The sequence below is a fragment of the Megachile rotundata genome, chromosome 11 (assembly GCF_050947335.1).
Source record: "Megachile rotundata isolate GNS110a chromosome 11, iyMegRotu1, whole genome shotgun sequence".
In the NCBI taxonomy this organism is placed as follows: domain Eukaryota; kingdom Metazoa; phylum Arthropoda; class Insecta; order Hymenoptera; family Megachilidae; genus Megachile; species Megachile rotundata.
Genome location: NC_134993.1, coordinates 12,616,273 through 12,636,851, shown reverse-complemented (window position 1 = coordinate 12,636,851; position 20,579 = coordinate 12,616,273). Strand labels below are relative to the sequence as shown.

The following is a 20,579-nucleotide window of genomic DNA, read 5'->3' as shown; positions in this document are numbered from 1 at the left end:
TCATGCTCATGCTCGATTCACATTTACTGTGGTGTAGCTCCCTATCTATATTTGTTTACTTTTCATTGGTTATCAACCATAAAATAATATCTGCTGATCAATTTTGACGTTTTTTAGTGAATTTTGAAAAGGAATCTTCTAACGCAAATTCACAATGGTAATAAAGGGTGTTAAATTTTAATTTATTATATTTCAATAAAGAATTAATCGAACTATTACAGTTTCGTTAAATTTTTCTTCAAATTTGTTTTTACTGAAAATATTATATGGTTATCGTTTTGAAATTATTTCTCTTCTATAGAATAAAATTTAAATAAAGAAAATATATGTACTATTTTATGGTATTCCTTTTTTAGGGTAATGAGAGCTCTTTGCCTATGGAACTCTGTTCTAATTGTAAGTTAATATCGAACGTTATTTTTGATACCTCGAAATAACCTATTCTGTTTGATCGTACTTTTTCGTTTACAATATAAATTTTATTACTTTTGAAACTATTTAAATTATATCGTGTGTTTATTTTAATTTAAATTTAACAATATTTATATGAATTTGTCTGTAAAACAATTTTCTGTTTTTCTTTTCCTTTTTTTATAATTATTGCCTCTGATTTATTTTTAACAACAACTAAACATAGCACCTGTAAAGTAGAAGGTACCATATTTATTATGTTGTTGTATTATAATACTGCTTCATAGTGATGTATTTGTGTATTGTCTCCTTGTATTACATTATCAACATATTTTTAAAATAAAAATATTAATGTGTCAGTTGATGTTGATGAAATTAGAAGATTGGGAAAACGATTTCGAAAATTAGATCTGGATAATAGTGGTGCTTTAAGTATTGATGAGTTTATGTCATTACCAGAGTTACAACAAAATCCTTTAGTTCAACGTGTAATAGATATATTTGATGCTGATGGTAATGGAGAAGTTGATTTTAAGGAATTTATTCATGGTGTTTCTCAATTCAGTGTTAAGGTGTGTACAACAATTTTATTGTTTTATCGAAAAGGTTTCCTTAAGTATATTTTGTCTTTTTTGTAAAGGGTGACAAAGAAAGCAAATTAAGATTTGCCTTTAGAATTTATGATATGGATAATGATGGTTTCATAAGTAATGGTGAATTATTCCAAGTACTAAAAATGATGGTAGGCAATAATTTGAAAGATACACAACTTCAACAAATTGTTGATAAAACAATATTGTTTGCTGACAAAGATGAAGATGGCAAAATTAGTTTTGAGGAATTCTGTTCTGTAAGTAATAGATTGTAGAAAATTAAAATTAAAGTAACTGCATAACATGTTTGTTACATGTGATTTCAGGTTGTTGGTAATACAGATATTCATAAGAAGATGGTGGTTGATGTCTAAATAATCAAAACTTTTAAAAAATATTAAATATTAAAATATGGTAATATGTTTGATTTTATAAATTCATTAATAATAGCAATTCATTGGATAGTTATAAGTAACAAAATCTTGTAGCATTAAATTATGATAGTTACTAAACCTTTAATCGAGCCAATTTGTACATCAGTTTGTCACCTTTAAAATGATCCCTATAGTGCAATGTATATTAGAATTTGTTGACCACCAACTTTCTACAATCATGCACATTCTATAAATATTATATAACTTCTAATGTTATAATCAAATATCGTTCGTTACATTGCATATAAGTACATGCATATTTATTTTAGTTGAAGATGTTATGTTTGTGTAATAATTCTGTTATTATTTTGTAATTTATAACTTTATTTAATTAATGTATAAAAAGTTGTAAAGTTAATTTAGAAAATCTTTAGGAATACAGTTATAAATACTTAGATTGTTAAAAAGTGAAACATAATGTTCCTTATATCAGAATCTAAAATATGTTTTGATTATTCTTTTAAAAAAATATTCCAACAATTTACAATATAGATAGCTAAAAAATTTGCATTTTGTATTAACTGTGTTTCTGTAGTTTTTCAATTAAATACTAGTAGATCTAGATGAACAGGCATATCTTATTTAGGTTATATGATATGAAATTTAAACTATTGTTGAAATGTAAGTAGTGAATCTGAAAAATGTTTTTGATTAATTAGTTTCAGTATGAATTTGTAATATACGTATTGTGTTCAAGTACTACCAAGTGTGCATTTGAAAGAAGTACATTATTTCCTTCAATATTCTTAATTTAACATCCAAGAAGTTCTTCATATAAAAAGAGATTAATCTTTTAACATAAATCTGTCTTTCTTACAACTATTAATAAGACTGAAATAGGAATGGAATTTTCAAATGCACTATTATTCTTTACATAATTATATTTTTTCATTATGTGATTAAAAAACGTAATTTACTACAAAATTATTATTTATTCTGGTACTAGAAGTATTTGTACATTTACATATTATAAAGTCTTAATGTCTGATTCTAATGTTAAATCATAAACTTTATCAAAATGAATAGTAGGTGACAACAGTTTACATTTAAACAATCTATATTTAAATCATTGTTACCAGTTTCATAAGTTAATGTCATTTGATGATATGAGGAAATATTGATCTATTAAAGAGTATGTCAAACAAGATTTACATCTCTTTGAAATACTTAAACTTAATGGAAATCTCAAGCAATCAATATATATGTACTGTCAGTAAATACTGAATACCTTGAAATATTAATAATAAATACATGTATATTGATTGTCCCAGATCTGTGTAACAGAAAACCATTACTATTGTAATATATTATAGACTCTTCCATGTAATCTTTGCTTACCAATTCTGTATCTTTTACAATTTAAGAGGGAAACAGGTATTAATAATTATCAGTAAATGTTATACTATATTTATATAGTTTAGCTTCATTTAATACGTTACTAACTATGGAAAATTCTTTAAAAAAATGTAAATTATAAAACTTGGTTTGTTTACAACTGTATTTTTTTTATTACATGTATAAACATGTAGTAAAAACTGTAATTAGTTTTGCATTATACAACTCCAGTATAATCGATTAGTGCGTTTTTGTTTCAAATAGAGAATAATTTATAAACGGTATTACATACTTTTGAAATATACAAGAGTTATTTATTTATGAACAAAACATTGTATACACAACTTTGTCTTTCAGTGACATAAATTGTGCTTGAAATATATTTTATATTTAAATATTATGTTATTATAATATCTTCTATGTTATAAACATTCAACGTTGTACATGTAAAAAATTGTAAATCGTTTCAATCATCGCACAACGGAATGATAAATAAAAATTAACCAAACACTGTCAACAATGACATATGTTTCAGATGTTGGTATCCCTGCTTCATCCCCCATCCTTCATTGTTTCTATTTAGTACCCGGTGTGTTTGCGTTTTTCGTTGTTTCTTGCTGAAAGTTTTGCTACAGGTTCTAGCAGTTTGACGAAAATTGTCGACAGAAATTATTTAGTGAATAAAGAAGGCGGAGGGGGCAGTAAGTGAAAAAAAATGGAAAATTTGGAGGAAGTGCTGCAAGCATTAGACGAATTTCAGAAAATGCGTCCAAGCGAAATACCTCGAGAACTCGAGGACTATTTATGTTGGGTCGCAAAAACCGGTGATCCTGTTTATCAGTGGCCACTAATAAAAACTCTGTTCAGAGAAAAACTTACTCGCGTAATGACTGATTTCTACGAAAGCTGTCCATCGCTTGATCTCGCACCTTGTCCTAATGTCGAACATTTTAACTATGATACTATGAAAAGCAATCTTTTGGAACGTTTAGAATCTTTTGCAAATGCTCCATTTACCGTGCAACGAATTTGTGAGTTATTGACAGCACCACGTAAGGAGTATAATAGAGTTGACAAATTTATGCGAGCTATTGAAAAGAATATCTTGGTTGTTTCTACCAGAGAACCCGGATCAACAGCTAGAAGAAATGAGAATGGAGATGGTATGGTCAATGGATCTGTAGATGAAGATACATCAGTAACACAACCCCCTCGGGACATAGAAATGGAATATTGGGAAAAGGACTGTTCTTCCACAGTTACAATTAGCGTACCTACAGTCGAAAATGAAACTTCATTGTTACAAACTGTTGTGCCAACTACTACTGTAGTAAAAAATGTGTTTGGTACAGAAGAGATTTCTCATGAAAAAGTAGAATCGACATCTAAATCAGATAATGATGTGTCTAACTTTATACCTACAACTTCAGAGTTTACTAGTGTTCCCAATTTAACTTCTTCAACACAAGCACAAAATTCACAGATAGAACCAACAATACAAAATTTATCGACCATGGTTCCTGAAACTTCTGGAATTGTCAGTGATGTTTCAGAAGCTATGATGAACGAAGATACCAGTTCTCAGCCTAGTTTGGAACTGGAAAATGATGGAGGTGAAATTGCAGATTCTTCACGAAAATTGCAAACTACCTTTCAGACAAAAGATTTTAGTTCTACTGAAAGTAAGCCATTAAAGTTTTATGTAGATAATTCTAAAGTAAATGAAAAAACAGAAGTTGGAACAATATCAATTCATGTTCAAGAAGAGTCAAATAAAGTTGATGATGTTTCAATGAAATCAGATATTGAATGCAAAACAGTACAGAATAGCAAAGAATCTGTTTCTCCAATTGTTGAAAATCTTTTAAATACTTCAAATGAAAATTTGGAAGATACGATCAAGTCAAGTACTGAGGTAGAAGATACACAAACAATTACTCAAGATACACATGGTTCAAACATAGAGAATAAAGAAGAACAGCCTTTAAAAAATGCTGACATAGGAAATACATCTCCAGAAAACAGTTTAGAGAAGTCTAGTAATGATGTAAGTCTAATTATTGATAATGTAAGTACAGAAGAAAGCACATCCGCAAACATGTCTGAGGATACTCCTGTAGATGTAGAGAACTTAAAGGAATTCAATAAAGAAGCAGAACTAACAGAAGACTCCAAACCTATTGTGGAAGAACCATGTTCCAAAGATAATGCAACAGAAAATTTCAATTGCGATCAAGAAAAAAATAATCTAACTATAACTGAAGCTATAGAAGATGAAACTAGAATAATAAAATCTATAGTACCTGATCCAATACCCATTATTGAGGAACCAAAAGACACTGAGGCTGTTAATACAAAAGTAGAGGGTACTGCATCAATTGTTGAAATATCAGAAAATCAAGAAAATCAAAATCCTATAGCAATGAATCAGTCAAGAAATGAAGATAAAATGTGTGTTGAAGATAGCAATATAACAGAATTGGAAGGTAATAATATTACTACTTCTACTATGATTAAAATTGAAAATAGTGATACAGTAATAGAAAATACTACGAGTAAAAAGGTACAGGAACCAGTAGAATTAATGGAAGTAGACGAAGAGGAAACGTTATCGGTATTTCAGCAGAGTGATGAACCAATGGAGCAAGAAGCAGCACAATCATCTAGAAGTTAATAATGTGTAAGAAACAGGTTCTATTACTTTTAATGCTTGATTTTTATTTAAACAGGAAGCAAAAATATATTGAAGAAACAAATTTACCTATATAAGAAAATCTTTATTGTAGTTTAAATATGATTTGTATGACTTTCCTTAGATGATTTAATATGTAAGACATATAAGAAAATATCATAAAATTTGCAAAAGATTGTCAAATTATATATCATTTATTGCTTTATTAATTTCATAATTGCAATTAAATCAAGAAAAATTTTGGTATTGTACAGAACTTGTTCATATGAATTTCTAAGCTCCTGTAGAAAGCAAAACACTGCCTATTCCCAGAACATTATAATAGTAATGACCAGTTTTGACCACGGTTTGGGTTTTAACTCAAATCAGTTTGTAAAAAATTTCATCATGGATTTATACGGACAAAGTTTTTACTTAGGATGTGGCTGTGGCTCATGACTGGAGCATATGAAATTCTACTGAGGCTCCTAATGAATACAATGTGTGATAGTTACATAAACAAAGTATATTAAATACATAATTTGAAATTTTAAAATACTTTTTACTGGCATATAGAAATTCATTGGTATGCCTTTGAACATGGATTAAACTATAAATTTAATTATTAAATACCAAACTGGTTACTGGTCTTATGTACAGAAGGATCTTTTGAAACTTAATTAATTGGTGAATAATTGACAATTCAAATAATACATCAATTTTAAAACATTAATAGCTTTCAATAATGTATGTTCACAGAAATGACAAAAAGTGATAAAGGTTTCAATTGTATTAATACATAATTGGAATCAAAATATAGATTCCATTTTATGAAGCAAGTTGTAACCAATAAATAAATGCCTTTATTACACATATTATCTACATAAAAATAATGTAAAACACAGCAAGGATAAAAGTTTGTTTTTTCTCTAATTAGAAGGAACAAGTGATATAACTCTTTTTATACTTTGCTGTGTTTTTCAGTATAAAGATAATAGTTAAATATTTTATCAGGTAACACGAATATTATAATAGCCTCCTTTTCTCCTGAAGGAGAATATACTAGACTTGTATAATGTTTTAAAAATTATCCTAGTTTAATTATAATAATTTACTTCTGGTCATGTGTTTACATTGGATATTTTTAAGCAAATACACATTTAAAAGTAATTTATCAAGAAGTATATTAATTGTAGTAATAGAGTATTAATTTAAAAATAACATAAATCAATGATGCAAAATATATTGATATAACTTAAAATAGCAGTGTATATTGTTTTATAGGAAAATATATTAAAAATTATTACCAAAGTGGGATTATTTATAATACCTGCCTTACATCTTACATCAAAGAAGACACATGGTTTTGTGACTTTTACATCAAAATACTTACTTAAGTATTTATGCATTATATACATTATTTTGATACACTAAATGAAGATATAAACACATTAAATTCCAAATTTATCTCTTGTTAATGAGTGTATATTTTTTTGTTGATGAAAAGCAGTTGATAAATAAAAAATCCAATGGTTGTAAAAGTTAATTTAAACATGAACTTTTGTAGTATTACATAATTCCTTAAGAGTCAGTATATTGTGTAGAGATACTCATCAATAAAATGCAGTTACAAAATAACACATTGTATTCTATAAATTAATAAATTTATTAATTATTTATTACAAATGTGACTTTCAATGACCTTTATGAATCATTTTTATATACTACTAGTCATTTATTTCATTTATAGCTATTACATATGATTCATTGAGCAATTAATATGTACAGATATACGACCTTTTTAGTATACTAATATTAAAATTTAGGTAAAAGTTTGATATTGAATTAGTTTATTAAAGTAACTGTCATTTAAATTTTTAAGTTCTTCATAAGTTCCACTTTCTGCTACTTGCCCTTTATTTAAGACTATAATTTTGTCAGCATTTTTTATTGTACTAAATCTGTGAGCTATAACTAATACTGTTCGACCCTGAACAGCTTTTTCTAAGGCTTGTTGTATATAATGTTCACTTTCTGCATCCAATGCACTTGTTGCTTCATCCAGAATTAAAATTTTTGGATTCTAAACACAAGTAAGTTTAAAATATAATATGTAACCATATAATACTTGTTTTAATAATATTTTTACCTTTATCAATGCTCTGGCAATAGCAACTCTTTGTCTTTGTCCTCCACTAAGCGTAATGCCTCTTTCTCCAACCATTGTGTCTAAACCATCTGCCATACATTTTGTAAATTCCAAAACATGAGCACTTCTTGCAACTTCTTCTACATCATACTTTGATGAATCTTCTAATCCATATAATATATTTTCTCTTATTGTTCCACTAAAGAGAATGGGCTCTTGAGATACAATACTGATCTGCGATTTCACCCATGCAGGATCAAGGGACCTAAGATCATTATTGTCCAAAAGTATACATCCTGAATTAGGATCATAAAATCTCAACAAAAGTGATGCAATTGTAGACTTTCCACAACCTGATGATCCAACAATAGCAACTACCATGCATTTTGGGATCTTCATACTGAAATTTTTCAAAACCCATGTACTCTTCCTTGTAGGATAAGCAAAACTGACATTTTGGAATTCAATATCACCTGATAATTGATTTTCCAGAATTTTGCCGCCACTAATAGGTATTGCTGGCTCTCTTTCAATTAATTCAGCTAAACGCGTGTTTGCACTTAATGCTTTATTTAATTCGCTATAAAACGACGTTAATCCACTTAAAGAAATTCCTACATATGTAGCATATATTAAGAAAGCACTTAAGTTTCCAACTGTGAGAGACATATCAGAAACCATTGTTCCACCATAATACAAAACAGACAGGATGATTACATTTCCTGAGAAACCAGTTAACCCAAAAAATATTCCTCTATTTAAACTTTCTTTATAGCATACATTAAGTAGTTTATCTAATTTAGAGTTATAATGATTAATTTCAGTCATTTCTTTGGCAAATGCTTTGACTGTTCTTATATTACTGATTCTCTCTTCAGCTATCGTATTTAACGATGCCAAATTATCTTGTATGTCTTTTGAAATCTTTTTTAAAATGCGGCCATAAACTATGGCTAAACCAGCAAGTGGTGGTACTACAGCTAAACCAAGTACAGCTAATTTAGGCAAAGTATAAAACATCATGGATATTCCAGCAACACTCATAACAGCAGATCGTAATCCATCTGATAAATTTCTTGTTAATGCATAACTAACAAGTTGTGCATCCCCTGAAATCGACAAAATGAAATGTAGTAATACAAGCAACAAACTTGAAATTATTCAATGTAATAATGCTTTGAAGCTTAAATATATACCAGACAATTTCCCAACAAATTCTCCTGTACTAGATCTATCAAACATTGCTACCTCCTGACGAAGGATAGCAGCATACAGTCGTTTTCTTAAAGACTGAGTTATTCTGTGTCCAGCCGTAGTTATTAAGTATACTCTACAAAAATTACATATACCTCCGATAAGAAATATTCCAAATAAAATGAGACATAATCGATTAAGATTATCTTTCATATTTTCTTTCTCAGTTGTGTAAATGACATCGATCAACTTTCCTAAAGAAAAAGGTACAGCCATTGTGACAGCTGATGAAACCAGCAAAAAAGTAATAGCACCGAATAACCTCCATTTTTCAGGTACTGCTAACATAAATAAATTTTTAAAATTAGATATTCTTTTCTTTCGTATAGTGGTGCGTCCGCTGGAGTTTAAAACTTTCGTTTCCAAGGCATTGGTTCCATGATATCTTAAAGAAGAAAATACACATGTTTTTCCATAGATCTTGATCGATGGTACTGAATGTGTACAAAATAATTGTTTATACACTATCGGAGATTTATAAAATTCTATACTTTTTGCAGTAATATTTTTTGTGAATAACCTCCAAACAAGCATCATTTTGTAACAAATTTATAAGCGAACTAATTCGCAAAATGAAATGTCACTGGTACTAATGCTTCATCATCAATGACTTGAAATTACAACTATTAAAATGAATTATAGATCAATGAATTATACACCCACAAATTGTACGTAGTTTTTTTTGCTGCGTGTACTAGAAATGTTACGAATCATTACGTATTATGCGAAAGGATTATAAAAAGTTTTCTTCGATTTGATTTTTATATAAACTTTATTTTCGAAATTCATAATCAATTTTTTCATTGTTTTACATTAAATATTAGAATTTGAAAGTATAATTAATATGTTAAATGCTGAACTTATAAATAATTATTTATAAGATATCATTTGTGCGAGAAAATGTGTAAAACATATAATTTAAAATTGGCATCAGTTCAATGTCATAAATTTGGTTAGTCTTTAAATGTTTAAAACGCATTTGATATTACTTTGGTTAATAAAGTATAGCTTATTTGAAATAAGTCATTTTCATTCGTAAATAACATTTCTATACTCTGTTCTACGAGAGATCATACTTAATTCGCGCAGCTCAGCTAACTTCAGCAGACTCCCTATCAGTTGGTGCTTACCTCACCAGTCATATACGCTGTGAACAAAAATGTATCGATAAGGAGGGGACATAATGATACATAAGTAGCATGAAAGGAATATTTAAAATAAAAGATCACTGGGTATACACATTAGCGGCACAAAAGTCACAACATGCGTGCACATTGCTCGCGGTTAAGATGCGTGTTCGAACCAATGAGGACAGATATGCGTAGAATGAACGAAAACTCGTCAGATGTTGGGTATGATTTCCCGTTTGAATTAATTTGAATGTATACTTGAATAGTGTTTATCAGAAAGAGTGGGGGAAACCTTTCAAAGCATACAATTTAGTTGGGCAAACCGTAATAACCAATGTAGAGGTTATAAACTTCTAATACATAGTTCTCACGAAGAACGCACTACCTTTATTTTTCTGTATTTACTATAAATCACAGAATTAATGACATTGACTAGTTCAATCGTTCGTGTGTGTACAACACATAGAACTAGCTTGTAATACATTTGACTTGTAACCAGTGTGTATCAAAACATGAAGAATTTATGTGACAGACATCGCCTCGTAATAATGTAGCTGAAGATACATTATTATCATTTGATTCTTTAGAAAAAGTATAGAAATAATGACAATCATGAAAATATTGTATCATCATGCAAGATTCGTTTGATGTCAAATAGGTATGTGGACATTATCATTAATTTCTATTTGCCTGTAATTTTATTCTATATTCATGTCATGATTTTTCAGATATCAATACAAGGAAATTGAAAAAAATTCAGCTGTAAAATTGATAGCAGTAAATTTTTAACAATGTTGACTACTCTCTTACAGCAGTTTGTTCAAAGACTTAAATCCAAAAATGAAGAAACACGTAATAAGGCAGCTAGAGATCTCTGTCTCTATGTTAAAACAGAACTACGTGAAGCATCACAAGAAGAAATTACAGCTTTTATGGATGAATTTAATCATCACATATTTGAAATGGTATCCGGATCAGACGTCAACGAAAAAAAAGGGGGAATATTAGCAATAATTTGTCTTATTGGAGCTGACGTTGGAAATATTAATACACGAACTATACGATTTGCCAATTATTTGAGAAATTTATTACCTTCTAATGATGTGGGGGTCATGGAATTGGCTGCAAAAACTGTAGGAAAATTGGCATTAGTTTCAGGTACTTATACAGCAGAATATGTAGAATTTGAAGTAAAGCGTGCCTTTGAATGGCTGGGTGGAGATAGACATGAAGGTAAAAGACATGCCGCTGTTCTTGTTTTAAGGGAACTTGCTGTTTCCATGCCAACATATTTTTTTCAACAAGTAACTCCATTTTTTGAACTTATATTTAATGCAATACGTGATCCAAAACCTGTGATAAGAGAAGGTGCAGTGGAAGCACTAAGAGCTGCTTTGGTTGTTACTGCACAGAGAGAAACAGCAAAACAAATGCACAAATCTCAATGGTACAAGCAGTGCTATGATGAAATAGTAGCAGGATTCGAAGAAGTATATACTAGAGAAAGGGGAGTTAATAGAGATGATAGAATTCATGGTTCTTTATTAATATTGAATGAGTTACTTAGATGTAGTAACATTCAATGGGAAAGAAATTATGAAGCTTTAATGGAACGATTGAATTGTTCCACTCAACAAAATGAAAATGATATATTGTCTTTGATGCCTCGTTTAAAAACAGCTATTGTTTCCAAGTGGTCCAGTTCTTCTCAAAGTTCTTCTAATTTTCAGCAAACATTGTATCCAGTGCATGAGTCTGCAGTTTGTCGTTGTTTGATGCAAGAAAGATTAGATGATATCTATAATGATGTGATGAATCAAAGAATGTCCAGAAACCCACATATTCAGCACGCGCTTATGATGCTGTTACCCAGACTTGCTGCATTTAATAAAGAGAAATTCACGAAAGACCATTTGAGAGAATCACTAGTATATCTTTTAATGACTTTACGTAGTAGAGAAAAAGATCGGTATGCTGCATTCACTACAATTGGATTTATAGCTGTTGCTGTAGAAGATTCGATAAATCCTTATCTTTCAAAAATTATGGAAGTCATTAAGAGTTTATTACCATCTAAAGAAACGTCTACTAAAAAAAGAGGAGCACCATTGGAACCAGCAGTATTTATTTGCATAACTTTACTTGGACATGCAGTAAAACAAGTTATAGCTGCAGATGTAAGAGATCTATTGGAATCCATGTTAGCGACTGGATTGAGTCCAATACTTACAACGTCACTTAGAGAACTGGCCCACAGTGTTCCATCGCTAAAATCGGACATATCTCAAGGACTCCTGCGAATGTTATCTCAAGTTTTGATGCAAAAACCTCTGAGACATCCTGGTGCACCATGGACTGCAACTAGTCCTATTTCTGTTCCTCCAACGGAAGTAGATATTCCATCAACAGTTTTAGCATTGAAAACTCTTGGAACATTTAATTTTGATGGTAATCCACTTTTACAATTTGTTAGGCGATGTGCAGATCATTTTCTTACATCTGAGCAAGCAGAGGTTCGGTTAGAAGCGGTAAGAACCTGTTCTAGACTACTACGATTAGCTTTAAATCAACCAGGACCCACAGTGACTAATACCGTTTCTACTGTTCTTGGAAAATTATTAGTGGTAGGCATTACCGACACAGATCCTGATGTAAGACTTTGGGTTTTAGCCTCCTTAGATGATTCTTTTGATATTCATCTAGCACAAGCAGAAAATCTATCAGCATTATTTATTGCAATGAATGATGAAATGTTTGAAATAAGAGAATTAGCGATTCGTACGATTGGACGGTTAAGCACGATGAATCCAGCGTACGTTATGCCGTCTCTTCGGAAGACCCTCATACAGTTTTTAACCGAATTAGAGCATTCGGGTATGGGTCGTAACAAAGAACAAGCTGCTCGTATGTTGGATCATTTGGTCGTTAGTGCGCCAAGACTCATAAGACCATACATGGAACCCATTTTGAAAGTTCTGGTTCCGAAATTGAAGGAACCTGAATCGAACCCTGGTGTAATTTTAGGCATACTACGAGCTATTGGCGATCTAGCTGAAGTTAATGGTGCTGAAATGCAACAATGGATGCCTGAACTTTTGTCTATATTGTTGGAAATGCTTGTGGATGCTAGTTCCCCAGAGAAAAGAGGCGTAGCATTATGGGTTCTTGGTCAGTTAGTTGGAAGTACAGGACACGTTGTAAAGCCATACATGCAGTACCCTTCGTTATTAGATGTTTTAATAAACTTTTTAAAAACTGAACAACAACCAATTATTAGAAGAGAAACTATAAGAGTTCTTGGATTACTTGGTGCTTTGGATCCATACAAACATAAAATGAACCTTGGACAAATTGATTCTCAACTAGATACACTTACTTCGATGGCTGATACTAAAAGTGATATTGAAAATACGCAAGACTTAACAACAAGTGAAATGTTGGTGAATATGTCTTCGTCGACTTTAGAAGAATATTATCCAGCTATTGCAATTGCAACGCTTATGAGAATTATACGAGACCCGACATTATCACAGCATCACACAATGGTGGTTCAAGCAGTAACGTTTATATTTAAAAGTTTAGGAATAAAATGTGTGCCATACATTTCTCAAGTAATGCCAAGCTTTCTGAACGTTGTTCGTACAGCGGATGTTAATTTTCGAGAATATCTGTTTCAACAACTGGCCATTCTTATAGCCATTGTAAAACAACATATTAGAAATTATTTGGATGATATTTTCAATTTAATCAAGGAGTTCTGGACTGTGAATAGCCCACTACAAAGTACATTAATACTTCTAGTCGAACACATTGCAGTTGCATTAGGTGCAGAATTTAAAATTTATTTGCCACAGTTAATGCCACAAATATTAAGAGTTCTGACACATGACACAAGCAAAGATAGATCAGTTACTGTCAAACTTCTTCAAGCGCTTCAAAAATTTGGCAATAATTTAGACAACTATCTTCATTTAGTTTTGCCACCAATAGTAAAATTATTTCATGCTACTGACTGTCCAATAATGGTTAACAGAGTAGCTCTTGAAACGGTGGATCATCTGGCTGACACATTAGATTTTACAGATTTTGCATCCAGAATTGTACATCCTTTGGTTCGAACCCTAGATCAATGTCCAGAGCTACGAAATACAGCAATGGATACGTTGTGTGCATTAGTGATACAATTAGGGAAAAAGTATCAAATCTTTATATTACTGGTACAAAAGGTTATGACGAAGCACAAGATTAGCAACCCACGTTATGATGTTCTAATCGATAAAATTTTAACAGAAACTACTGTTGCTGATGGTGAAGATTATCTGCTAATACGACATCGACATTCAAGAAACAAGAACCGCGATGTGTCATTGACATCGTCGGACACAACCACGATAAAAAGATTACATGTATCTGCATCAAATCTTCAAAAAGCTTGGACAGCAACGAGGAGAGTTTCAAAGGACGATTGGCTCGAATGGCTAAGAAGCTTGTCAATTGGTTTGCTCAAGGAATCCCCTTCACCAGCATTAAGATCCTGCTGGGCTCTTGCACAAACATATTCTCAATTACCTAGAGACTTATTTAATGCAGCATTCGTTTCCTGCTGGACAGAATTAGATGATACATATAGAGCAGAGTTGATTCAAACATTGCAACAAGCACTGATGGTTCCGGATCTTCCTGAGATCACACAAACGATCTTAAATTTGGCGGAATTTATGGAGCACTGTGACAAAGGACCATTGCCATTGGACAACAAAATTTTGGGTGAACGAGCAATGCACTGCAGAGCATATGCAAAAGCGTTGCATTATAAAGAGGATGAATTTCACAAGAGTAGAAACAGTAATGTTTTTGAATCATTGATATCTATCAATAATAAACTTCAACAAAAAGAAGCAGCAGAGGGTTTGTTAGAATATGTTATGAATCAAAATAATCAGCAAGATTTAAAAGTACAAGTTCGCTGGTACGAAAAATTGCATAATTGGGATAAAGCATTGCAGTTGTATAGAGAAAGATTGGAAAGTGATTCTACAGACGTAGAATCGACCTTAGGCGAAATGCGATGCTTAGAAGCGCTTGGAGAATGGGGACAATTACATGATGTAGCCACTAAACAATGGTCACATCAAAATGATGAGATCAAACAAAGAATGGCTAGGATGGCAGCAGCTGCCGCATGGGGTTTGAGTCAGTGGGAAAGCATGGAAAAATATGTATCTTTAATACCAAAAGACACTCAAGATGGGGCTTTTTATCGGGCTGTTTTAGCAATTCATGATGAACAATACAATATTGCTCATCAACTTATTGACAGTGCCAGAGACTTGCTGGACACAGAATTAACTGCCATGGCAGGTGAAAGTTATCAAAGAGCTTACAATGCAATGGTAGAAGTTCAAAAGTTAGCAGAACTAGAAGAAGTAATACAATTCAAACTCGTTCCAGAAAGAAGATCTACCATTAAATCTATGTGGTGGGAAAGATTACAAGGTGGACAAAGAATAGTTGAAGATTGGCAAAAGATTATTCAAGTTCATACATTGGTTGTTTCACCACAGGATGATATGTACACATGGCTGAAATATGCAAGCCTTTGCAGAAAAAGTGGTAGTTTAATGTTATGTCACAAAACGTTAGTTATGTTGCTTGGAGTTGATCCATCATTAACCCCTGATCAGCCATTGCCATCCACACATCCTCAAGTAACTTTTGCTTACTGTAAGCATATGTGGGTTGCTAATAAACGAGATGAAGCGTACAATCAGCTACAAAGATTTGTACAGACATCTCTGCAACCAACAACTATGTCAGTTGTGAATCCAGAAGATGAAAAGCAACAAGAAGTAAGAAAAAGACTACTTGCTAGATGTTATTTAAAGCTTGGAGAATGGTTAGAGGCTCTGCAAGGCATAAACGAACATTCTATACCGGCAGTTTTATCTTATTATGCTGCGGCAACGGAACATGATCCAACTTGGTACAAAGCATGGCACGCTTTCGCGTATACTAATTTTGAAACGGTTCTATTTTACAAACATCAGCAGGGTGAATCAAACGTTGAGAGCACTCCAGGGAATGGAACTCGTAATAACCTCTCCAGTTCACAATATATATCTCAGTTTACTGTACCGGCAGTAGAAGGATTTTTTAGATCTATCAATCTCTCTCATGGAAATTCATTACAAGATACACTCCGTTTACTAACATTGTGGTTTGATTATGGACAGTGGCCTGAAGTATATGAAGCTATCGTAGAAGGTATTCGACTAATTGAAATCAATACGTGGTTACAAGTAATTCCTCAACTTATAGCGAGAATAGATACACCCAGAGCCTTGGTTGGTCGATGCATACATCATCTTTTAATAGATATTGGAAAAACACATCCCCAAGCTTTAGTTTATCCATTAACCGTGGCATCAAAAAGTGCCAGCCATGCCAGAAAAACTGCTGCAAATAAGATTCTTAAAAGTATGTGTGAACATAGTCCAACTTTGGTGCAACAAGCAATGATGGTTAGCGATGAATTAATTAGAGTTGCAATTCTCTGGCACGAGCTTTGGCACGAAGGATTGGAAGAAGCTAGTAGACTATATTTTGGAGAAAGAAATGTTAGAGGAATGTTTGATACATTAGAGCCTTTACATGCAATGCTAGAAAGAGGTCCGCAAACATTGAAAGAAACTTCTTTTAATCAAGCTTATGGTAGAGATTTAATGGAGGCACAGGAATGGTGTCATAGATACAAAGCATCGCGTAATGTCAGAGACTTAAATCAAGCTTGGGATCTATACTATCACGTTTTTCGACGGATATCTAGGCAATTGCCACAATTAACTAGTTTAGAGCTTCAATATGTCAGTCCAAAATTGCTTCTTTGCAGAGATTTGGAACTAGCTGTGCCAGGAAGTTATAGTCCTGGACAGCCAATAGTCAGAATAGCAAGTATTCATAGTTCTATGCAAGTAATAACGAGCAAACAACGACCAAGGAAATTGTGTATAAAAGGTTTGTCATCTTTAAGTCAGTTATTTTAATGTATAGTATTGGAAACTGCTAATGTTTAAAATTCTATTTGAACAGGTAGTAATGGTAAAGATTATATGTTCCTTTTAAAAGGACACGAAGATCTTCGACAAGATGAACGTGTGATGCAATTATTTGGTCTAGTCAATACTCTCCTGTTGCATGACCCAGATACATTTAGAAGAAACCTAACTATCCAAGTGAGATAACATATTACATGTGTAATTGTCTCACATAAAATAAGATTAACAACGAGATATTTGTTATGTTTAGAGATATGCTGTAATTCCATTATCCACAAATAGTGGTTTGATTGGTTGGGTACCGCATTGTGATACGCTACACACTTTAATTAGAGATTACAGAGAAAAGAAGAAAATATTGTTAAACATAGAGCATAAGATAATGTTACGCGTAAGTAATATTATACAAATTAAAACTTGATGTTTTTAACAATTTAATTAAAAAGATTTCATTCACAGATGGCTCCAGGTTATGATCATCTTACGCTTATGCAAAAGGTTGAAGTTTTTGAACATGCCCTCGAACATACACACGGTGACGATTTATCGCGGCTTCTTTGGCTAAAATCACCATCCAGCGAAGTATGGTTTGATCGCAGAACAAATTATACTCGTTCTCTCGCTGTTATGTCAATGGTAGGGTATATTCTTGGTCTTGGAGATCGGCATCCCTCGAATTTAATGTTAGATCGTTTAAGCGGGAAGATATTACATATTGATTTTGGAGATTGTTTCGAAGTGGCCATGACCCGTGAGAAGTTCCCTGAAAAAATACCATTTCGATTGACCCGTATGTTGATCAATGCAATGGAAGTAACGGGAATCGAGGGCACGTACAGAAGAACCTGCGAATCAGTAATGTCAGTGCTTCACCGTAATAAAGATAGCCTAATGGCGGTGTTGGAAGCATTTGTCTACGATCCTCTTTTAAATTGGAGATTGATGGATGCTGCGTTGAAAGGTAAAAGATCCGATGCTCAAGGGATGAGTGCTAGCAGTAATCAAGAGCATAGCGACACATTGGATTCTCTTACTGCCACGTTACCAAAGAAAGGAGTACCATGTAGCGTTGAAAATGGAGGTAATTATCAATTACTTTAATACGTGGCAGGAACATGAAGTTGAACGTTTTGTTAACAGGTGATACTAATCAGCCAGAAGCGCTTAACAAAAAAGCTCTTGCAATCATAACAAGAGTAAGGGATAAATTAACAGGACGCGACTTCTCTCATGAAGAAACATTAAGCGTCCAACGCCAAGTTGACCTTTTAATTCAACAAGCTACCAATAATGAAAATTTATGTCAATGTTATATCGGATGGTATTTTCAATCTTTCATTATATTTTTAAATTTATTTACATCATTTGTATTATTACATATTATTAATGACATTCGTATTATTAAATATATGTTTAATTACAGGTGTCCTTTCTGGTAAACATAAATTTTCATAAGTGAGGTCTTGGATATGTATCATATGCAGTCTCGTTCCTGTTTTTGCATTTTTTATTATTAAGGAATGACTATATGTAACACCATAATATTAGAGCATATTGTACATAAATAAGCTACATTATTACATTGATTGTATATAATATTCGTGTTATTCTCACTTATCAGGTATAATGTACATTAGAAATCACGCTTCAGAAGCCTCGTAATAATTACTTATGTATTATTTATGTAAACACCAGAAAACTGCTCAGGAATAAGATTATGGTAACAATATTTTTTTTTAAGGAATGTCTTTGTATTTATTGAAACTTGTACACGATATCTTAGTCATTGTAATTGCATCGATCTTATATCAGTATCGATTAGTTTATATAATACATTATACAAATGGCTAGTATTTCATATGCCTACACAGACCGATTTCAATGATGTTTTAATATTTGGACAGAAACCAGAAGTAACATACAAGACATTACAGCTAGGGGTATCGACAGTTTTTTGAGAGAATCTCAAAACTTACGACCGTCCGCGCATTATGTGCAAGGAGAAAGTTATTAAAAATTATGCACCTAACAATACATTAAAAGATCATTGAAATCACTCTATACTGGTATATCAAATAAATCCTCACATTTTTACTGTGAGATATTACAATATAATAGTAAAGAAGTTAATACAAACAAATTAGTTCATTTCACTTTCGTTGCTTTCTACAAAAAAATACTTTAGAAATATTTATTCCAATATTTCTGTATTTCCAAGACCAAAGGCATGGGGTAATAGTTTACATATCGTAGTTTTTAGAACACTTGTGGTGTCAGGTCCAGTCAAGTAAATTATTATATCTCCAAACTCTGCAATGGCCTGTCTACAAAAGCCACATGGGGTAACAAAATCATTCTTTTCTTTGTCTGCAGCTACTGCCAATGCTTTAAATTTTCGTTTCCCTTCTGATACTGCTTTTACAATAGCAGTTCTTTCAGCACATGTTCCAACAGGATAGGATGCATTCTCTACATTGCATCCTGTGAAAATAGTTCCATCGACGCAAAGTATTGCAGCTCCAACTTTAAATTTACTGTAAGGTGAATAAGAGTACTCACGGGCTGCTATACTCTTCTTTATCAAAGTTTGAATATTTGGTTCTACAAAACATAAATATAATTTATTGCTTAATAAATTATGACAGTAAATGGAAAGAACTGTTTAAGTGTCTTTATTTTGAAAAATGATAATATTTTGATTGAGAAATAATACATAATGAATTTATAAGTAAGTATACGTATAACATAAGTATCTGCTTATCTTTAATTCTAAAAAAAAGAAAATAAAAACAGCTATATGTTTCTCTACTTTATCTGCCATATTTTGGCGAAAAAATTTGAAGTGCATATTACATAATGTAAAATTATTTGAAAATCAACATGTTGAAACTTATATTTTAAATATATACATACATTTGAATAACTATAACACAATGATAACAATCGACAGTAACTTATATAATAAAGGTATATTGATTGATTGTTTGAACTATGGATTTTGAACTATGCATTAGCCTCGATAAAAGCATACATATGCTGTAATTTATAAAATGGTTTATAATTTATTAAAATAATTTCAATCGAATACAATAAATACATATAACTACTGAACAAAGAAATACTACTTATATTATATTATATTACTATCATTATAAGTAGATGTCATGAAGATGAACAGATGATAATTAACAATATATAATTGATAAATTTAATTTTCCACAAATATTATAGCATTAAGTTTACCTAAAGTAGTAAAATCAATAATTGTGTCCTCGTCCATTTTGATATAAATTATTGGCAGTCTGATTCGTAATTTTAGGCAACGAAAATTTAGTACGTAGTAAATCTAGATCAATCACAAGACTATACTTTGATAAACTGTGATTCGATTATAAAAATTGCTTATGTAACGCGAGCGTACTTGTTATCATCCTGAATATAGTCAGTGTAGTATGGCGACACGACCGTGAGAATATTTACAGAGCGCATCTGTACTTTGTTATATCGATGACCATAAATTAAGAGCGAAATTTAAACTATCTGAGCG

The 20,579-nt window shown here is 31.7% G+C and overlaps 5 protein-coding genes across 5 annotated transcripts; 3 read left to right on the top strand and 2 right to left on the bottom strand.

Annotated features, from left to right (window-relative positions):
• Positions 1 to 20: 20 nt before the first annotated feature.
• On the top strand, positions 21 to 3,296 carry LOC100881000 (calcineurin subunit B type 2). The gene is made up of 5 exons (XM_012295461.2): positions 21 to 157; positions 357 to 396; positions 772 to 983; positions 1,052 to 1,261; positions 1,331 to 3,296. The coding sequence occupies exons 1-5, from the start codon at positions 155 to 157 to the stop codon at positions 1,376 to 1,378; spliced, it is 513 nt and encodes a 170-aa protein (XP_012150851.1). The 5' UTR covers positions 21 to 154; the 3' UTR covers positions 1,379 to 3,296.
• Positions 3,297 to 3,488: 192 nt separating this feature from the next.
• On the top strand, positions 3,489 to 6,755 carry LOC100882902 (Protein phosphatase 4 regulatory subunit 2-related protein). Its single transcript, XM_003699199.3, has one exon. It carries the CDS (start codon positions 3,489 to 3,491, stop codon positions 5,445 to 5,447), a length of 1,959 nt encoding a protein of 652 aa, XP_003699247.2. The 3' UTR covers positions 5,448 to 6,755.
• Positions 6,756 to 6,928: 173 nt separating this feature from the next.
• Positions 6,929 to 9,384, bottom strand: LOC100880887 (ATP-binding cassette sub-family B member 10, mitochondrial). Its single transcript, XM_003699265.3, has 3 exons — positions 8,790 to 9,384; positions 7,594 to 8,702; positions 6,929 to 7,527 (listed from the first exon to the last, which is right to left on the bottom strand). The coding sequence occupies exons 1-3, from the start codon at positions 9,382 to 9,384 to the stop codon at positions 7,267 to 7,269; spliced, it is 1,965 nt and encodes a 654-aa protein (XP_003699313.1). The 3' UTR covers positions 6,929 to 7,266.
• A 372-nt stretch (positions 9,385 to 9,756) lies between these two features.
• On the top strand, positions 9,757 to 18,776 carry Tor (serine/threonine-protein kinase Tor). Its single transcript, XM_003699264.3, has 7 exons — positions 9,757 to 10,635; positions 10,706 to 16,991; positions 17,067 to 17,209; positions 17,283 to 17,423; positions 17,492 to 18,113; positions 18,173 to 18,353; positions 18,456 to 18,776. Exons 2-7 carry the CDS (start codon positions 10,769 to 10,771, stop codon positions 18,469 to 18,471), a joined length of 7,326 nt encoding a protein of 2,441 aa, XP_003699312.1. The 5' UTR covers positions 9,757 to 10,635; positions 10,706 to 10,768; the 3' UTR covers positions 18,472 to 18,776.
• Positions 18,762 to 20,417, bottom strand: LOC100882791 (cytidine deaminase). Its single transcript, XM_003699198.3, has 2 exons — positions 20,276 to 20,417; positions 18,762 to 19,633 (listed from the first exon to the last, which is right to left on the bottom strand). Exons 1-2 carry the CDS (start codon positions 20,310 to 20,312, stop codon positions 19,224 to 19,226), a joined length of 447 nt encoding a protein of 148 aa, XP_003699246.2. The 5' UTR covers positions 20,313 to 20,417; the 3' UTR covers positions 18,762 to 19,223.
• Positions 20,418 to 20,579: the final 162 nt, after the last annotated feature.

Excerpts from the sequence above, each read along its gene's own strand:
- LOC100881000 (XM_012295461.2), top strand. Across the intron at positions 397-771 it reads TATGGAACTCTGTTCTAATT|TTGATGTTGATGAAATTAGA; the intron begins GTAAGTTAATAT and ends TTAATGTGTCAG. Across the intron at positions 984-1,051 it reads TTTCTCAATTCAGTGTTAAG|GGTGACAAAGAAAGCAAATT; the intron begins GTGTGTACAACA and ends TTTTTTGTAAAG.
- LOC100882902 (XM_003699199.3), top strand. The coding sequence starts at position 3,489 with ATGGAAAATTTGGAGGAAGTGCTGCAAGCATTAGACGAATTTCAGAAA.
- LOC100880887 (XM_003699265.3), bottom strand. The coding sequence starts at position 9,384 with ATGATGCTTGTTTGGAGGTTATTCACAAAAAATATTACTGCAAAAAGT. Across the intron at positions 8,703-8,789 it reads ATTTGTTGGGAAATTGTCTG|GGGATGCACAACTTGTTAGT; the intron begins GTATATATTTAA and ends TGTCGATTTCAG. Across the intron at positions 7,528-7,593 it reads TTGCCAGAGCATTGATAAAG|AATCCAAAAATTTTAATTCT; the intron begins GTAAAAATATTA and ends ACTTGTGTTTAG.
- Tor (XM_003699264.3), top strand. The coding sequence starts at position 10,769 with ATGTTGACTACTCTCTTACAGCAGTTTGTTCAAAGACTTAAATCCAAA. Across the intron at positions 16,992-17,066 it reads AAGGAAATTGTGTATAAAAG|GTAGTAATGGTAAAGATTAT; the intron begins GTTTGTCATCTT and ends CTATTTGAACAG. Across the intron at positions 18,114-18,172 it reads ATGTAGCGTTGAAAATGGAG|GTGATACTAATCAGCCAGAA; the intron begins GTAATTATCAAT and ends TTTTGTTAACAG.
- LOC100882791 (XM_003699198.3), bottom strand. The coding sequence starts at position 20,312 with ATGGACGAGGACACAATTATTGATTTTACTACTTTAG. Across the intron at positions 19,634-20,275 it reads TATTGATTTTACTACTTTAG|AACCAAATATTCAAACTTTG; the intron begins GTAAACTTAATG and ends TATGTTTTGTAG.